The sequence below is a fragment of the Copidosoma floridanum genome, unplaced genomic scaffold (assembly GCF_036245765.1).
Source record: "Copidosoma floridanum isolate Cflo_tuat_1 unplaced genomic scaffold, Cflo_Japanese_pri ptg000023l, whole genome shotgun sequence".
Taxonomy (NCBI): Eukaryota; Metazoa; Arthropoda; class Insecta; order Hymenoptera; family Encyrtidae; genus Copidosoma; species Copidosoma floridanum.
The window spans coordinates 1,247,538-1,268,723 of NW_028321900.1; the positions used below are offsets into that span (position 1 = coordinate 1,247,538).

The window sequence follows — 21,186 nt, forward strand, 5'->3', positions numbered from 1 at the left end:
TATTTCACAACATCGTTCACGTGAGGCCCTGTCAACTACTGTTTTTTATGACATTTGAAATATATTTTATACATTTTCATAAATTGTATCCATAAGTATTTTTTTGCACTATAGGTTACACAAAAAATTGTTGTTATTAAAAAGGAAGCACAATTGTGCAAGATTTACTAACAGTTTCAGTAATTTAAGTATTATTATGAATAAAATCTATAGTGATTGCAGTATATTAAAGCACCTTTTATTGACTATTGTTACGTATTTTAGGAATACTATATGAACTTTAGAAGTACTAAGTCTAACTTCCTATGGCTGTTTATTTTTTACGATATTTTTTTTGTTTTAAATCTTGAGGTTATTATTAAAAATATAGTTTTCAAAACATGCGCGTATTTTAGTGGTTTCGTAAAATAATAAATTTTATTTGATTAATAATATGCTGTTTACAGTGATAGCCGTTTTTTTTGTATTGTTTATTTTATTTTCTTCGAATATTAATATTTACCCATTTTTAAGGTATCTGGCGAGATTCACTGGCTTAAGACTTTTACTGGAAAAATACAGCATACATAAAGTGATAAGGATTTCTATTATAAAATATAATTAAAATCTGATAAATTTTATTTTAATGCAAAGCTTGTAATATATGAACTATAACTTTTATTATAAAAATACTCGAACAACAGCAAATTAGGTAAGTAATATCTGAAAGTCTTAAAAAAAACTGTTGTAAAACTTTTAAAAGCTTAAACAATCACAATCAGCTTATATGTATATTTTTTTTGTACGTCAACGTAATGGTGAAAACATTGCATGTGAAATCATTCCATTGGTACATCATCGCAGTATTTAATATTTGAACTTGATCTGCTATAAAAAAAACTGAGTTCATGTATGGTTCTGCTAATTTTTCATTTAGTGAGGCTGAGACAACCTGAGCAATAGATTGGAATATAGAACAGTTCTATTTTATTGTTATTACAGGCTTTCGTAACCCAGAACTAGAAAAACTTTTTTACTTATTTCTGTTGTACTTCTAGCATAGAAATCTTATTCTAAAAATGACAATGGTGTTGCATTATAAGGTCCACATAAATACTAAAGAAAATTATAGTGCTGCCAAGATAGTAATATCAACTACTTTAAAATCTGCGTGTTGTTTCTTTTATTACTATAGAGTAATATATGTTTATTAATATGATAACCATTTCTAGTGTAATAATTAAAAAAATTTAAATCGATTCAACAATTTTTTTAAGCATTATTGTTATACGTAGCTTAGTTTGTGTGAGGGTCTTAACTTTTATTTAAATACTTATTTTCATTAAAGTTATAACTTCAATATGATAGTTTTTTTATTATGAAACGTATCATAATGATATAAGTATCAATGAATAATTTTTTTCTTCGTCTCAAATAATTCAGTATGATTCTCAGGTACAAAGGGAAAGATTCTTGATTTTGCTCAAAAAAACATCTTATTTAATTACGTTCTTATGAAACTTTGTGCCAAGGCAGATAAAACTAATTTTTTTACATAAATTCTTACTTTTGAATTGAACTATTGCATTTTTTAACATTACCTTGCCTTGTAAGTCATTGTTGTTTATGATGTTCGTAAGAAATTTTTTTTTTTGTTCAAAGCTGAAAGATGTTATCATTTTTTCCTCCTAGTAAATGCAAAAAAATTATTTATCTTTGCAAAAAACACAGGCTAAAATTAACACCTTGAGTCAAAGGAATAACCGAATCCCACTTTCGTTTCACCAGGGCTGCTGTCTTACTGTAAAGAAGAAAAACTGATCCATCATGTTGCAAATACAAAAAGACTTTCTCAATCTAAACAGTAGCATACTATTTCTGAGTAACAGAAATTCAGAAGATTGCAAAAGAAGCGCCACAATTAAAAGTCCTTGAATAGTACCTACGTGAAGTTCAGTAAATAAAAACAAAAAATGCTAACCGTATTAGAACGGCAATACATAGTATAAATATAGCTAAGTAGACCTCACTGTCACAAGGTCTAACAAAATCATCTCAGATGCAAATAACTGAGCAATTACAATAAACACATGTTACAAGAAGCTAAAAATTATGAAATATTACAAGGCAGGAAGAGAATAAAAAATCTAAGATATTAGCATATTCTCTATCTATTTTATGTACAAAAGTGGTAGATAAATAAAGCATTTGATCGGCAGGTTTAAGAACTTAATCATCCAGCATACTTCCACTTAGGGCCATTGTTCCAACTGTTACCTAAGATAATCCTAGAGCGTGACATTTATATCTTACCTTATTTCAACGCATTTAACGGCAAAATTTATCGTTCATTCAATTTTTTTGTACACCACGCAAATTTACAGGGGTGGTAATAGTACCGATTTCTGATCTTACTGACACTATTGCTGAGTAGTTTGTTGCAAGTGTAGGTAAACGATAACTTACTTATAGAGTTTTTCTGCTTATTAACTAGCTTAGTGGTTTTCTTTATATTTATGTTAGACTATTATTTAATTGTAAAATTGTTTGTATACCCAAAAAATAAATATATCGTTAGTTTATTAACAAAGTTTCTCGTTGTATGTGACATTTTTAAAATTTGCATGAAGCATGCAAAAGAGGGCAGATTCTCAATTCTCTTTTAAAAATTAAAGGTTTTTCTTTTAATTGGTATGCGTTACACACGTTTTCAGATAATAACGGGTGTTTGAACCTCTTAACTTTCCATATTGATTTCTAATGATTTACATTTTGTGATCTTAAACACATTGTACTGGTGATTTTAATAATCATCTATTTCTTTTTATCTTGGCAAGATACTTTTTTTTATAACTATTGAACTGATACAGAGTGCTGTTTTTTTCTGTTATTAATTTTGTGGTTACGTAGTTATATAAAAAGATTCAAAGCTGGTTTTTGTGAGTCAGGTGCTTAGCTGTGAAAAAACGTATCTAATGGTTGTTTTATAAAAGTAGTTCTTCTAATAAAGCATTTTGTAAATTTTTTATATAAAAAATTAACAACGCCTTGCAATTAACCTTTATTTTATCTTGCTTGTAATCTTGTAAGTAAAATTGCTCATGAAATAATGCAAATAGGCTTCTTGACAACAACCCGAAAGTTTTCTGGAACTTTTAAAGATAAAAGGAAGTTCTAACAAGTAAAGAAAAAGGTCTTTTTAATGATCATGTAAACAGGACAACAAGTTCAAAAGTATTTTTTAACACATTTGTTGTAAGATAATGATGAATATCTGATTTTACAGGATTTTAGAAACTTTCTCTCTGGCCTTTTTCGAAAACTGACGTGAGATTAATTTTATATTTATAGAAAGTGTGCATTAGTACGTAATCCATTTATAGAATAGTTAAAAAAAAGATTTAGTAACTGAATTGTAGGAAATGTAAAGCACTTTTACAACTATTACGTAGCTACTGTTACTTTTTTTAAGTTATACTTCTAGAGGCGCATCGTGCATTACAGCGTTAACAAACGATTTTAAATTAGTGACTTCAGAAAATATGAAACGAAAGTAAGCTTCCCATTTAATCTTTATCCAAACCCCGTCCCACCAGCCTACTGTACGCCACCCCGTCTCATCATTTTGCAGTGCTACACCAACAGTGTAGTCCCCTCTACTCCTACACCTTTTTACCCTACTGTTCTGCGCTAGTCCTATCTCCTCAACACCTCACTAAACATTTTAAATTTCATAAATTTAATTTTTTTTTTCTTTTAACCACCTGAAGAAAATAAAAAAAAAAAACCATCCCAATGTAAGTATCTCGATTACTTCTCTTTATAATACGGTTTATAACTCATTCTTAGTGTAAATTTGTATTCGTTGTTTATTAGTAAATTGAGCTTGATAACAAGTAACAAAAATAAATTAATAAATTATTCTATAAGCTAAGCTTTTTTGTTAAACATTTTTTTTTAAAACTTAGAAATGACTTTGTTTTAGCAAAGCAGCTTTCCTATATATCATTAAACATTTATTTACTTAATACTAATTTAATACTTTTAAAATAAGTAAATAATTGTTCAAACAATTTTCTAATACTCTTTCAAAATTCTTGAAACTTATGAAAAATATTTTCGTACTGTTTATATACAATGATAGATTTCTGTTGCGTTTTCTTTTTTCAAAAGTTGTCCTTTGTGATTAAAGTGATTTTTGACTTAAGGATGTTTATCACACAGCTCATAGGGTTGCAGCTTAGCTCAAAGCTCAAAGAGGTGGGAGGAGCACAAGTACATGCAGCAACGTTGACAATTATTTTTTTTATACGTACGTATTTTACATTTACGCTTTTACGCATACTTGACCTCTTTTACTTGTGTTAATAAATTAATAAAAAATATATTCATTAAAAAATGATGCAAATTTATTTAAGAGTATTCTTTTGAACAATCAAAAATTAAGAGACTTTTACACATCTTATGAATGCAATTTTAAGCAATTTTTCCATAAGGTTACATGGTCTACTGTAATGTTTTTGAATTAAGGTGGCTCCCTCGTGCAGAAATGCCAACTCACGTCGTAACTCTCTAATTTGGTCGCAAACTCAAGTATAGTTGGCATCTCTGACGCAAGAGAAAATAGGCTAACCTATAGAAATACAATTAAATATGGGTTAGGATAAGTTGTGTGAGCATATGTAACAGATGTAACCGTGACGTTAAAGATGAAATCAGCGTAGAAGGTAAGAAGCTGTTTTGAAATAATCGGAGGATTTTATGAAACTCTAGAGTTCTATACTAGATAGCCTACGTATCGTTTTTACTGCATTGTGCCATGATGTACTGCTTATGATTTATCATTTATTAAATATTTAAATATTTACTCAAATTTTACCTCATAAACATACGTATCCTTATTCCAAAGATAAGTGCATTACCTTTCTATACAACATGGTTTCATACAAGTTATATTTATGTCCATAATTGTATTGTCTGCCATATAATTTTATAGCCATATGACGTAATATTTGGTAACCCAAGCACCCTCTGTCTACTGGTTTTTTTTATAAACATTTTGGATGCTTTACTTTACAACATGGATGGTTGAAATTCGCAGTTATTATAATTATATATTTATAGTTTCTAAGAAAAAATATACTATTGCGTTTTATTGGTACCATTTGTTGCTAAGCTAAGGTTACAGCTTACGTATCTTTTAATTTACGTATGTATTATAGTTTTTCAGTCATAAAATATTGAAAAATTTATTGACACCACACCCAACTAACGTAGGTATACTCATTCCAACGATAATTGTACCTTTTTTGTGCATAGTATCGTTTCATAAAAGGTATGTTTATATTTGTAATTATATTAACTGCAATACAATTTTATAGAAGTATAACTTTATTCTTCAGTACCTAAGCACCCACTATCCACTGGTTTTCAAGACTTCTTTCTTTTTTTAATATATTTTACAGCAATTCTGACAAATGTGCGTATAACAGCTCTGAATTGCTTTATCACCCTCTTACATGTAAATGCTGTAGTCACTAGAATATAAGAGAACTACCTTAATTAATTGCGAATTAATTGCTTACATCACAGAAAGAACATTTTATTTTACATGGCTTCCAATTCAGTGGACCAAACCTAAAAGTACGCTCACAAAAAATTAAATTTTTAGACATGAGAGCCAAATGATAAGGGGTTGGAACTTAAACTCGTTAATATGTGTTAGTAAGTTTCTAAGCTACAAGAATCACAGCCTAAGCTGCTGTGTTGCTGTGGTCGTTAGACATAAATAACTTCTTATGTCACTCTTTGTTATCTGAGTTATATATCTGTTTCCAAGTCCCATTAGGTTCAGAACGATAATTAATAACCATAACTTTATTTTCAAAATACATCGTTTAAAACACTGACTGACTTTGCGTAAAGCAATTCGTGAGTGATGATCGAGTGAGTAACAAGTCTTACTTTTAAGCAAAAATCTGAGGGTTTAAATATTTGCTTTCAGTCACCAGTCTGTTTTCCGACAGTGTGTTTTCTACATTTAGTCAGTCTTTTTAGATGCTATGCTTTACTCTAAATAATAGAAAAATTCTTAGATATAAATAACCTTAAATAACATATAAATGATCTTATAGCTTTTTTAGAAATTATTAGAGCTAGTAAAGTTAGACATTTCAAGATAAAATAGAACCATAGTTTTTATTAACCTCACTCTACTGTTTCCTCAAAAAATATCTATCGTTTTATCACATTTAAGACGAATTTTTCTGTAGTATTCAAGTAAGTACAAATAAACACAGTTTGATATTTTAATCTGATCATATTTAGAACTTCTAAGTGTACGTCATCTACCTGAAAATAATTACTGCCACGTCACCCTGTCATTTGGTAACTAATTGTGAAAGACAATTTTCGTAGATAGTTAGGATAGCATACGAACTAGTGCACTTAAGTCTTGTAATAAAATACTCAGAGTGCACGTGTGTTTACTTTTTAATTTATTTTCACAACAAATTTTTTTTATATCAAATATCCATACGTACACTTCACTCTATAATATCAAAACTGTCAACCTTTAACACAATATATTTCAAAACAAAATTATTTATACCTTCATCAAAAGCTAATTTCTCTTAAAACCATTGCCTATAGCAACGTAAGAGTTGTAAAATAAAGTGTGGGAGCTTTTAAGAGCTTGCTACATACTTTATTTAAAATTAAATTTACAACTGTTTAAAAGCAATAACAAAAGAAGCACTTGTTAATTAGTTTTTTTCATCTCTTAAAAAAAAAGTGCATATTTAAACCTAAGGACTTACAAAGTGCTCGAAAACTGATGTTTTACAATCAAAATTTTTACAATTCTTATGTTAAAAACGTTTAAGTATCATTTGTACGACTGACAAGATAACAAATTAAGTTTATTAAATAAATGCGTTTGATTGACTTTTTTTTAACACAGAAAGAAAGGACATACTATCTTATTTATTTTCTTGCCTAAAATTAGATAGATGATTTTATACCCATTTAATATCATATCTCAATAAAAGATCATAATGTCACGTTAATGATAACGGGGTTGGTAACGTGATTAAATGCACAGTTATATAATACTTTGTTATACTTTATATAGTTTATAAGGTTTCAATTACAAACATTTTATCTTCCTTTTGCTTTCCACTAATGTTTTAGCTAAATTTATATTACCAGCTTATTATCTTTTTTAAAGCATTTTTTATAAAAAGGGAAACTTATCTTGCTTGTTAGACAAAGTGAAAATGTATAAAAAAAAGTTAAATGTTTTCCTCATTTTGGAACAAGTGAGACTTTTTAGGGCCACTACGTTCCTCACTATTTCTTAGTCATGTACATGGTCTTTTTATCTTTCTATAAAATATAAGGTGATTAAAGTCTTATAGAACATATTATATGGTCCAGCCTAGTTGATAATGTTCAATTTAATTATCTTCGTTTAGTATCCCAGTTATATATTAAATATTTGTAAAAAACATGACTAAGTTTTTTATTACAACCATAAAATAAGTTCATTCAACTTATGTTAGGCCAGTTGTCGTACTGATGAAAAAAACATTTACGAATTTACTTTAAAATACTTTCATTTAATATCCGTTAATGAATACGTAGTGTAATGTAATGAGTAACAATTCACAAAATTTCCTTGTCATACAGTATTTGAGGCATGGTTTCCACAATTTTCAGAAAACAATGTAACAAATACATGTCTGCTTTTTTTTAAGACACCACCATGCAAGTGTTTGTTTTCTGCAGAAAATTATCTCAAAACCGTTTGAACAAATTAAAATAATTTCAGTATGTACCTATTATATTTTTGCCACTTCTAAAAAAGTAAATACAAATTTTATAAAAACGTAGAGATGGTTAGGTCCTGTTTTCAATATTTTTGAAGAACATCAAAAACATATTTCAAGCATGATAGGAACCACCGACACAAGCATTGAATCAGTGTGTGTTTCTAAAAAATGACCCTTTTGGGCTTCTAGTGACTTGAAAATCGGGACTTTAATAAATACCTTTTAAAATTTTAAAATCTTATCCCAAGTTGATAATAAACTAGTTTTTTTAGGGAATGGAAATGTTTTAAGTGTTTTCAATTATTACTAAAAAAAAAAAAAAAAAAAGAGAGATAGTTAGCTGAAAAAAAAATCGTTCCGTACGTCCAATTAAAGTAATAAATAAAAAAACTTACAGTGTATCTGTCCATAACGCAGACTAAGAAACTGTGCTGTGCTTTTTTTTCATAATCCAACTTGCCTTTCAAAAGAACGTCACCGTTGCTAATAATAGAAAACTTCTCTAAATCTTCTGATGCTCCGATTAACCAAAATTGAAGATTCTAGTAAAATAAAAAAAAATAAGTTTTTGTTTCAATTATGAAAATCCTATACATGCGAACTTACAAGATCTAATTTATTAACGGCTGCTCTTAAAATAACACTTTTAGTTGGCATATTTTCTGGAATACTTGCATAATAATTCCTTCGAACAAATCGGACAGGGACACGTTCTGATTGACTGCCTGAAAAATGTTAATGTACAATGTCCTTACAGTGGTTATAATTATTTTTATTCATTTTTACTGTCTCCTTTCATACAAGTTTATTAAAAACTTTTAAAAAAAAATCGTTATTCAAAGATTTTATCAATAACTTCCTCGAAGTTTCAAAAAATAGAATGAAGTTGAAATGAAAATTTTTTTTTCAAAAATAACATGTTGTTAGCTATGTTTTCTTTTGCAACATTTTTTTTTAATCAGTTACTGAAAATATAACTTTTTTTTTTTTTTTTTTTAATAAAATGGTATTTTGGCACTTTAAATTTTAGAAGATCATAATAAACAAGCAATGAAATTGATGTGAGATCTTTTAAACAAGTTCAACCAAGAATAAATTCTACTGTTTGCACTTTTCCTTATGACCCCCATAAAAATTATTTTCATTTCCCACCGTCATCTCCCGGGGGGATTTTGAAAAGTTTTTAACATATGTGTAAAGTAAAACTTATACATTTAAAAGGTCACCACGCTACTCCATGTTTCCATGAACGTCTCTAGTTAATACCCATGCAAAGTGAAGATGACAGTTATAAATCAGTCTAAATGATTCAAATCCATATTATTTGAATATAACTGTTGAACTTTACAAACAAATATATTTATTATAAGTATCTTTAAAACCAAAGTTAAAAAAAATTTTGGGATAAAATCGATGTATCTACAATATTATTTTATAATGTCGAGTTATAGCTATTGTTTAGTACCTGTAAAAAAGTTATAAGCCTAATTATAATAGAAATATAGTTATGTTTATCTATGAGATCAACGGATATTGCAAAAGTACTTCATAGAGAACAGTCATGATAAATATGTAATTTTTTGTTGTTTTCATTATAAAAATGTACTACTGAAACCTGTAATTTCATTTTTATTTGAGTTTTAACTTGGTTTACAAAGTTTTTGTGAGAATTGTTTAGATATGTGTATCTAATTGTCTTTTTATATTATTATTGTTAAGTAGAGTTATAAAAATGATTTAAGACAATTCTGGTACCTTTCGTCCCTATCTTTTATGTAACGTTTCTGTTTTTGTGAACGTACAAAAAAGTGTCTCTTACCTTGGCTGACGTAACACAGACCACACCTACATACAATCTTATGGACAGTGCCACTTATGTCCAACTTATTTATTGAGTTCTTTCCCAACTTAAAAATATGAGTTAAATTCTCAGAATATGTGTAAACAACACGTATATTGTATTTGGAAAGGGCCTTACGGAGAGTTATCTCGATAGGTCAGAGATATGGAACTACAAGGAACACATTCTTTTTTATAACTGACAGATTCGAGGAATGGGAAACAACTCGTGTATCGCCTTCTTAAAGATTTTGCATCTGAAATTGCTGGAAACCTATTCTCTATTTATTAAGAAAACTGACTCTAGCTTTTATGTATCTATTTATAAAAGATAGAGGATAAGCATTATCGGTAAGTGTCTTACAAGCTGCTGTAATATTCTTACCCTAAAAGAATGAATCTTCAAGCTTAAAAGCTTTATCACTTATAGCGAACACAATGGCTACTTTTTAGCATTGTGGATTGTGTGAGAAAAAGTCAAGTATTTTACCTGAAGCTGAGGGTTTCTTATATAAATTTATTTTACTAATATAATTTCTTATACGTTTAACATAGAGATCTACGAAGGGAATTTAATTGTTGACTTCATATTAAACTGTTAACTATATAAACGGATTAAAATTGTTGAAAAGGTTGAGGACATAGCTTATTTGATCAGTCTTATAACTATTAGGCAATCATCAACATATCTCAAATACAGTGAAATGGAATCGTAGCAACCATTTAGTACTGAACTATCCAAAGATTCCAATATGACTTTTGCGAACCAAGGTGAACAACAACGTCCCATGGGAGTTCTGAAAAATTGCTTATTTACTTCGTCATTGAAAAAAAAACTAGAATTAATAAGAAAGTCAATTCCATCCAAAAACTCAGTTCTGTCTATGCCTCACAGGTTGATAAAATTGGTAATTTTTCGTGATGTACATCTTTTAATTAGTCGTTAACGTGAACGTTGTCGTCATTTCTATATTTTCACACATAACTTGAAAAGTATTCTTACAAATCTTTCAAAAAACTAGCATGTTTTTGTTAATAACAATTGAAATAACGTATTCTTATTTAAGAAAGCCCGTTGTAACAGTTCAAAAAATTTTTTAACTAAAAGTTTAAACAAAATGCTTTTAGCATATCTGTATACAGCATACAAGAAAAAAAACATTGCGCATCAACTGAATTTTTAAGTATTGATTTTTATTTTCTCATTTATTAATGATCTTTTGATATATGGTATGTAACAGCATGATTTATCAAGGACAGTGATAAAATACACTTATTTTTAATTCAAACTAACTTTTGAGGCTAACAAATCTCTTACCCCCTTAAGTGGCACTAATGATAGAATGAAAATTACTTCTTCTACCAGACATTTAGTTGAGTATTTAATTACTACAAAAGTAAGCGTTCTCGATGTAAGCAATGTAAAAATACCATAACTTATGTAACAATTTTTTCATTTTATCAAAAATATTAGAACATACATCCTAGGTTCTATACTTGTTTGTTATACCAATATACTTTTTTTAACTTTCAACTGCCGTTTAAACAATTAACTCACGTCACTTATATTAACAATTTAGTTCAAAGGTCAAGATAATATCGAAAAACAAATGGTTTTATAAAAATCTCAGTGTGCATTGTAGTAGTAAAGCGACTTTATTTTATACATTGTAGCGTATCATGAATCACAGTCAATCATACTTGACCACTATTTAATATAACATCTATTACGAACGTAAAATTTAGAAATCAAATACATGGATCAAACAATATAGGTACATCGAAAACTGACGACGAAAAGTAACCCACATTATTTATACCTGAAATGGCGGTCTTGTATGAAATGGATTATAAATATAAGTCTTTTATGAAAAAACATAAAAAGTACACTAAATAAATATTTATTTACCTAATATAACGTTACAAGAGCAGATAAAAAACAAATAATGGTATAAAGATGAGTAATGCATGGTAAGTACTAAAAGTGTAGGAAGAAAGGTGCGCTCAGAAGCTGTCACTATTTATGGGTTAGCTGGTAGATTTTTTGAGGAAAAAGGAAAGGAAAATAAGAAAAAGTGAAGTAATCTATGGAAAATTGTGTTAGTGTTAGTCTAATAAATAAAACATTTTCATAAGTAGTAAAAAAGATTGTGGAAACGAATAAACATTGCTATTGAGTTTAGTGTATGCAGGGTACAGGTTGGTAAGATAAGTTTTTTAAATAAAATTATTACCAAACCCGAAACTATTAAATAATTCAAGAAATTTTCTACAATAGTTATTTAATTTTGCATCTGAGATTAAAACTTTATAAAATTTAAACTCGTGTGCATGGCAATTAGCGTACCTTGCTTAGACTGTTGTGTTATGGCTTATAAACATGGTTTTTTTATGATCTTTCTTCGTTATTCTCACATACCGTAGAGTTTGCACAAAATATTCTACAACTTTGGAACATTCTATTTTACAAACAACTTCCGAAGCTAAATTTCTAAAAAGTAAACCGTTACTTCACCTAATAAAAGGTATAAGTAAATTATTACAAGTAAAAACAGCTTAACATCCAAATTTCTGGAAAATTTCATTTCCATTGGTACAGAAATATTTATAAAAAGGAAGTATCACCAAACGTCCAGCTACTAATAGAGCTTAAAAATGTCTATGAGTATTGTATTACTCTTCTTCTTTATTTATGTTGGATGATCTAGATTCAAATACTTTAACAATAGAAGAGTCTGGGTAACTATCAACAGTAAAAAGGTATTCTGACAGAGTTTGCTGTTAAACATGAAAAAAGCCACCCTCTCTATCCTAGATTATTTTATTAATATAACAACAAAAAGTCCTTATAAATTTAATTGGTACACATAAAGTTCATCCTCTTATAGAATACTCACTACCATCCCCTAAACAATCATTTAAGCAAAAAAGCAATTATTATTGACACTGTAGAAGAATATTTTAACTTATATAACCTGAGATTGGAACTGCTCAGTAATGTGCTGGAGGCAAAGTATGAGAAATAAATAAATACAAAGTGAATTTATACTTATTTTATGTTGGTTTACTGTTACGTTGTTTCGCTAACCATTTGTATCAGCCTTATTAGGCTTCAAATTTTAAACACAATAAGAGATTTGATGATACGCATACACACAACGACAATTGTTATGAGAGACAAATTATTACCACATACTGAGAGATTAGTGAAACGCCCTCTGTCCTTCAGGTGGGGTGGCTGAGCTACCACGTACGTTGGCAGAGACAACCCAGAGTGGGATGCCAGGCGCTCCACTCTTGCAGCACAAGCAATGTGCCACAAGTATGGTGCTATTAACGTGCTATTAATAAGTACATTAGATGTACCCACAGTAGCTTGAATGCCGAGCGTCGAGTATAATATATTATAATGTACTTGATGCGCATATGTGTATGTAACGCGCATGTGTTCATACATATATAGATGTATATAGGTATATTATTGAATGCGTTTGTATGTATGCACGTTTATGAACCGTGTCGCTTTAAAATATATTAAAAATAATGCGGTATGTTTTAAAATTGATCAATTTATTCGAGGAGTAACATATTCTGTATTATTATTTGCCACTTAGTACGTTATTGTAAATAATACTGATAACTTATACATTATAAACATTTACAATTTAGTTTTATATAAACTAAATATCATAAAAATTAAAAAGTAAAACTTTTTTCTTATAATAGTTTGTTTGAACAAAAATTTTTATTTTACAGTTTGGAGAGATAATTTTTTTCTGTAAAATACAGTTATAGGGTTAATGTGTATAAAAGTTTTTAGAAATAATATAAAACATTTAAAATTTTTGTTACTTCAAAAATCATTTTTGTGACAGAGTAATGCACAGGTAGCACCTATACAGCTAAAAATATATATAGATATGTCCAGTACTGATGTGCTATGTATCCACAAACTGGAACAGACCAAGCACTAGATACCGGGACAACTGCTGTACTGTATAAATAGTACTGCTGCTTCACTACGGTGGTCTGCCTAGCGTTCAAACTGGCTTGCCAGCTGTTCCACTGCCTGGGTCGGTAGGTGTACATTACATTAGGACTCTATCCAACCGTGCGAGGACAGCGGGCGTTCCACTAATCTCTCAGTGCAGGTACGCAAAAATTCGTAAGTAACTTGACTCACTCGTCACAGATCAAATGATAGACTGATAATAAACTACATAACATGACAGTGTTTATATAAGCGCAGCAACAAAGGTAGACAAGATTTTTTTTGTCATTAACTGGGTAGCCAAAAAAATAATTTAGGATACGTCTGAAAGAAAGAGGTTTTACAGCCCAGTAAAAAATAAAATAACTGCTATTTCTGGTTATAGTCAAATCTAAGAAGTTGAGTTTATCTTATATTTAATATTTGGTAAATGTGATCTTCATCAATAAAACGTAAAACATCATCTACGTAACAGCAAGTGCGTCCACCCATACCTCCGCTTCGTACAGCAGGATCAAGTTTGAGACCAACGCAAGAAGCTGTCTTTTGGCTTTCCACTGGCCCTCAATGTTCGGCATTGTATACGTAGGCACCCCCGAGAACCGAGCGGCTTTTTCAACTGCTCTCCTAATGTGCTTCTAGAAGAAGAGCCGTGAATCGATCCAGACTTCCAAGTAGCACAACATCGAACTCGGGCAGATTACCTCCTCCATACCGTTCAGTTAGAAGTGTCCCCCAAACCATCTCAGTCTAGTGAGAACGATCAACCTCGTCTTTTCTATCGCCAGTTCTAAACCATGATCCCAAAGCCACTCTGACACTATGGCGACCGCCCACCGTATTTTGCGCTTGGGCTTCTCTCGGGATCTTGCTGCGATTTGCAATGCTATGTCATCAGTAAAGCCCGTCAGCTTGATCTCTGGGGGCATTTCAAGTTGCAGATGTTCGTCATAAACCAGGTTCCAAAAGTCAGGTCAAAGGGCAGATCTCTGCACGACCCCCTACGTCAGACGCTTTTTTCTTGGTTAATCTTTTGTGTCGTACCGGAGTACTCGGTCCTGAAGGTAAATGTCTAGGATCTTTCTCAGGTAGGCCAGTACTTTTTGGTACCTCAAGATCCTCATTATGTTGGACCATTTGGTCGAGTTAAAAGCATTCTTCACGTCAAGAGTCACCAGGATGCAGACGCTCCTCGTCTTATGAAAGGGTTTCCATGTCTCTTAAGCCGACTCAAGAACCTGAGCCATAGCCATGACCGTCAAACACCATCTTCGGAACCCCATACTGATTGTCTGAGAGGCTAGCTCCTCCCTTTAACCAAGATCTTATCAGCCTCTCGAGCATTTTCTCACAATTGTCCAACATACCTAAGAGTAGTAATGATGATGAGACCAGGGGGGTCAGTTTGCCTGTGTCAAAAAGAAAAGCCTATAATTTTTTCAACGCCAACTAAATAGTCCAACATGAAGGCACGCATTGAACCTATCGAGCAAAACATATGGCATCTCCACTGCTATGACCTTCAGAACTTCGGACGGTTCCCTGTCTGGACCAGGAGCTTTTCGTCCTGGCATCTCCGATACCACCAATCTCAATTTATTAAGGGTAAAAAGAAGCACTTGGTATGTTTTTATGTCCTCCCACCTCTTATCGGGATGCTCCAGAAAGAGACAAGAGATCACCCTCTTCAAGAAAAAATGTTCCTCTGGTGGTGTCAGGTCTGATCCTCGCAGTTTTTTGAACGCGATCCGGTAGCCCAGGTCCCACACGTCCTTATTCACATTATTCACTTAGCGATGAGTTTGTGCTAGCATCAATTCTTGCTCACCTTAATCGCCCTCACCAAAGCCATTTTTACTTTCCTGTACGCAGCAACAGCTACCTTGCCGTCCTCACGAGTTCTGTGTCACTGTGCGAGACGTTGTAGGTGCTGCGCCTTTCTGCACAGGTCAGCTATTTCTTCGGTTCACCAGTAGCACGAACGCAGACCTCTCCTAGCAGACATTTTGGGCATACACGCATCACACCATTTCTTGAGACGTCTGATAGTGCTGTTCACGAGAGCCTTGACCTTCGCTAGATTTGTGATCTTGTTGAAATTAGCAGGAGTGGCCTGCTAACCATGGCTGCCTGCAGCAAATATTAATTAAGTTTTTTCACATTTTACCCGGTAACGTGGCTTCAAACTACTTTACGCGAGCTCTCATAACAATCCTCGTTAGTTATGAAGCCAACATACTGGTGATAACTGGCCATGTAGTCCTCCAGGACTTGCCAGCTAGATACCTGTGCTACCATTTGGGATGACAGCAAGGTAAGATCGATGATCAGCCTCCTAAACATTGCCAAACTACCAGAGTTGATGGCGATAAAGTCCAGCCTTGCAGCCATCTGTAGCAACGCCCACCCTTTGAAGTTGGTTCTCGGCTCCCCCTAAGCAATGGCCTTGGAGTTGAAGTCGCCGGCCAAGACTATGTCACTATTCTCCCCATGCACGCAAGCCACGTCCTCAAGTTTGGTGAGCCACTGTCTGAAGACGCTAATCGCAATGTTGGGGGATATGTAGCAACTAATGAAGGTCACATATCTACTCCTAATTTACACGAACCTCTCTTCGTCTTCAGTATTAGAAACAGAGAACATATCACTGCGGATCAGGATGGCCATGCACCAAATCCTGTCACTGTACCAGCCGCAATCCGGTAACGTGTGGGATGGCTTATTTATAAAGAGCAAGTCTACACCCCAGGCTCGTGCAAGCTGGTCCAACAGATAGTGCACGAGCACGGTCCTATCAAGGTTTATCTGCAGGATCAACGCCATTTTTGGTGAGCTACTCTGGCAGGCACCCAAAGCGTCTTACATCCAGAAGCACTAACAATGTGGTTGTTATCTGGACTCGGGACCACGCTTTCGCACAAGTAGCAGCTCACTTCTTTTTTAGAGCAGCTACGTGCTACATGGCCCTTTTCCCTAATTCTTCAATACACCCCCGTCCTGTCAGGCCCACCACACTGCCTAGCAATATGACTAAAGCCCAGGCACCTGAAGCAACGCTCAGCCTTGGAATTAGGCTGCATCCTGCAGTTCACCTAACCCAGCCTTATGTGATCCCTCTTGTCGAGAGTCGAAGCCACCGTCGAAGGCAGTCAGGCGTGGGGTGAGAGTTCTAACGCAGCCAACGTCCGTCACAGAATTTTTAAACGCCTCGGTAAACGCATTGTGGTGCTCGGATGTGGTACTTCTCAGTTCGACAGAAACACTTCCTGTTTTTATCTCTTTGATGGACTTCACGTCCGTCCCAAGCCCAACAGCATCGAACCTTTTCACAAGTGTTAATACCTCGGCATACTTATTGCCCTCCAACGGCCTAACCAGGATGGCATCAGGCATAGCCCTCCAACGTTTTTTAATGTTGACATGAGCAGGCTGCTCAGTGCCTCAGAGCATTTTTTGTTTTTCGCCTTTTCCTTTTTTTTCGTTTCTCTATTTTCATCCACTTTCGGTTTTCAGTGAAATCACAATGTTGGCCACAGTGATTACTGTACGGCGCCATCCTGTAGCTATCGCAGGAGAATCCTGCAGTTGTGGCTATACGTACACAGCTAATCCGATAATTTGATACCACCACCAAAACCGCTGTACTCACTCTTGCGCTACGTGTAGTGTATATACGTATACATTCTGCACGTTGTATTCAAGACTTTATGCATATGTGTATGTATCGTATGTCTACACTCTTTTTTTTTTTTCTATTCATCATCGCCCGTAGGATCAGACATGGCATTTTTTTAACATAAGTATAGTATTAATCAGCCATCGGTGCACCTGAGTTATGACCAGATGTTTGTATACGTATGAAAACATCTGTACCAACTCAGTCACGCCTATGATCACGTAAACGAAGCGTCAGAGAAACATTCAATCAACCTTCGAGAATCAAAAGCAGAGGCAAAAGGGCAAGACCTGAATGGTGACCAGACGATCACCCATCCAAGTACTGACCGCACTAAATGCAGCTTAACCTCGGAGATCGATGAAACTGCAACTGTACCGTTGCGCCACCGCGACCACTTATATAGACACCTTAGAATACCAGAATATTCATATAAACATATATATATATACATACAAGAGTATATTTGTATAAGTGTTTGTGTACAACCATGCATGCGATATAGTTTTATCTTTTATTTTTGATAATATTCAAAATACGATTTTTAAATAAAATGAAAATGGACAGATAACTGCTAAATATCTAATAATATAAAAACGGTGAAAATTAAGTCTATGTAAAAGGTAATAATAATACTAGGATATTGCTTCTGCAGGGTTAAAATATTTTTCAAAAACTGAAGAGCCTCACCAAGATGTTAAGACATATTTATTTTCTCAGTATATTTTATGCAAAAAAATCGACAATTTTAATTTTTTTAAAAATGTTTATGCTAGAATATCAGTACTTTTTAAAGGACGCGCATGGCGCTGGGACGCTAAGCATTAAGCATGCGTAAAAGCTCTCGAGTCAAGTGATTGGTACATGTTTCATAACGATATGTATTTTGAGTGATAAGGTAACTAATGCTGAGGAAAGATGCCTTATGTAATACATAAAGTATCAATAATAATAAATTCAAGTCTATCATAAAAAATGTTATAAAGTATTTATTTTCCCAGTCTCATTTATTTTTAACATAGTAACAGTCGATAATTTGAGTTGCCTGTTTCGTTCTTGTTTTTTTAATTTTTCACAAAAAATAAAAGTTTTTTCAGTAAATAACATGATAATAATGATGGTAGCCATAATGATTTGGTTTTTGATGAAAATATTACGACTGTAAAAACTAACGAAACTACAAATGAAAATAATAGTACAAAAAGAAGGTCAAGTAGAACACATATAGAACCAGAAAGGTATAAACCAGAAAATTATGCAACATGTATTTACATTAATTATTTTAGTGTAAACACCCCACAAAATTATAATAAAGCAACAAATGATAAAGAGTGTGTAAATTGGAAAAAAGCTATGGACAAGGAAACAAATTGAGAATTAAAAAATGAAAAACTTTTGAATTAGGAGATAAATTAGAAAATAAAAAAATTGTTGATTTAAAATAGGTGTATAACAAGAAATAAGACGTTAGATGAAAGGCTAGATTAGTTTGCAAAAGGTTTTTAACAAAATAAGATAACTGACGACTATATTTACCTGTAGCAAAAACACAATTTCTAAAGATCTTATTTGCTTATTGCTAACATAATATTCTAATTTTAAATCAAATAGATCTGGAATCAGCTTCTTTGAATGAAAATGTAAGATCTAAAGTTAGTGTTAAACAACCAGAAGGTTAATATAATGGAACAGGCAGAATATGCAGGTTAAAAAAATCATTGTATGGTTTGAGAGAGAGCCCTAGACCATAGTATGAGTATCTGTATACATATTTAAAAAGTTTACAATTTAAAAAAAGCAAGAATAATTATTGCTAGCATTATATTAATTAAAGATATGATTTTATTTATATTATTATTTTTGTAGATGATTTATTAATATGTAGTGAAAATCAAAATAAAATTTATAAATATAAAAGAGTATTAACACACAAAGTTAAGATGAAAGACATAGGTGATGTTAATAAATATCTTGGTATGAACATTGATTACGATTGTAAAAGTGATATAATGACATAAAATCAGAAAAGATATAAAAAATTATTATGTTATAATTGCAAAATTATATAAAACGCCAATGGAGCAAGACTAAAATTTGAGCCCACATGGTCAGCATCTGAATTTAAAAACTACAGAAATTTGATAGGAGCACTTCTATGTATAAGTTTAGGAACAAGACCTAATATTAGTTATAGCGTAAACTATTTAAGTTAATTTCAAAACTGTTTAAACCAAACTCATAACAAATATGCAATAAGAATTTTAAAATATTTGTATTCAACAAAAGATATTCAGTTAACGTATAAAAAAATTTCAAAGTAGATATCTTGACTTGTTCTGTAGATGCAGACTAGGCAGGTGATGTAGTTGATAAAAACTCAACTACTGTTGTAAAGCTGTTCAATAATGTAATATATTGGAAATCTAAGGAATAAGGAAGCGTTACCAAATCTTTGACAGCAGCTGAGTATGTGGCGTTGGCTGAAAGAATAAGCGAAATCTTATGGATAAGAGGAATATTAAAAGAGTTCTCAATTATATTTAATGAACTAATAAACGTTTATGAAGATATCTCCGGTGCGACTAGTATTGCTAAATTAAGTAATCATACAAAAAAACTCGAAAGACATTAGAACAAATTTACATTTTGTAAAGGAGAATTGTTTTAACAGTATAATCAATAAAGTTAAAGTAAACTCAGAAAATAACGAAGCAGACATTTTTATTGGGGCATTTCGAAGAATTAAATTTTTTAAGTTTAGAAAGGACCTAAGATTGATCTAAAATTAAAAAATTATTAACCAAGGCTTGCAACATAACAAGATTTTAAATTTAAGTAGGCGTGTTAATATATTAGTAAACTTGAAATTATGCGTACGGCACTGAGACACTAGGCATTGAGCATGCGTAGAAGCTCTCGAGGCACGTGACTGAAACATGTTTGATGACGATATGTATTCTAAGTGATTAGGTAACCGTTGCTGAGGAAAGATGCCTCATGTAATTTTTGCATTTAATAGCATTTTAATTTATTAATATTATTACATAGAGTATTAATATTAATAAAGTTAAGTCTATTATAGAAGATATAATAAGGTATTTATTTTTTCAGGCTTATTTATTTTGAACAATATACCTTAACTATACAAGCACGGGAGTCAGTAAAGTAGTTTCGGCGGTGGTATCAAATTTACTGATAAGCTGCGTACATACTACTACAATTGCAGGACTCTCCTGCAATAGCTGCAAGATAACGCAATACAGTGGTCACTGTGGCTAACACTGCCATTTGGCAGTGTTGTACTGACGATACACCTGTACAAGTTTTACAGTGTAGAGCCACCAGAGAGAACAACATATCTCACAATGTTAGCGAGCAAGCTAGACACCAGTACAAGAGGTGCAAATCCTCTTGAGTCCCAAAAAGGACTCAGGGTCCCTAAAGACCGGCACCCGTGCTCTAGCCCTTTTTTGTATGCCGCAGTCTTTGACAGCATCACTAAATGCTTGGAGCTTTCTTTTTCTGATAAGTAGAACTACTAAGAGCAGCACAAGCTTACAAGGTATAAAAACCTCACCCTAACGGCTCTCAAGCTGCTGCTGATGTTCATTCCACCTTTTATACCGGAAAATAGTGTGCTCTGCTGTATCATACATCCCAGGGCAGTAATGGCAACTAGCTGTTGGTCTTAACGCCATGTGGTGAAGATATACATTAAATTGTCCAGAACCCCAGAGAAGCTAGGTAAGGTAATAGTTAACCTCACCGTGGCCATGCTCAAGCTATGGACACAGTACTGGTATGAGTTGGTGTGTCTACCTACCCACAGCCGTATTATTCCACTCCTGCTGCCAGCATCGCACGCTTTC

At 32.4% G+C, this 21,186-nt stretch overlaps 1 protein-coding gene across 1 annotated transcript in view; it reads right to left on the reverse strand.

The window, feature by feature from the left end:
* Cad96Cb (protocadherin Fat 4-like Cad96Ca) overlaps window positions 1-21,186 on the reverse strand; it is an 898,994-nt gene that overhangs the window by 558,299 nt on the left and 319,509 nt on the right. Inside the window, exons 9-10 of the mRNA XM_089595008.1 lie at window positions 8,418-8,536; window positions 8,207-8,353 (exon numbers count right to left, since the gene is read on the reverse strand). Coding sequence (XP_089451134.1) covers window positions 8,207-8,353; window positions 8,418-8,536 — 266 coding nt within the window. The remainder of the gene's footprint in view (window positions 1-8,206; window positions 8,354-8,417; window positions 8,537-21,186) is intronic.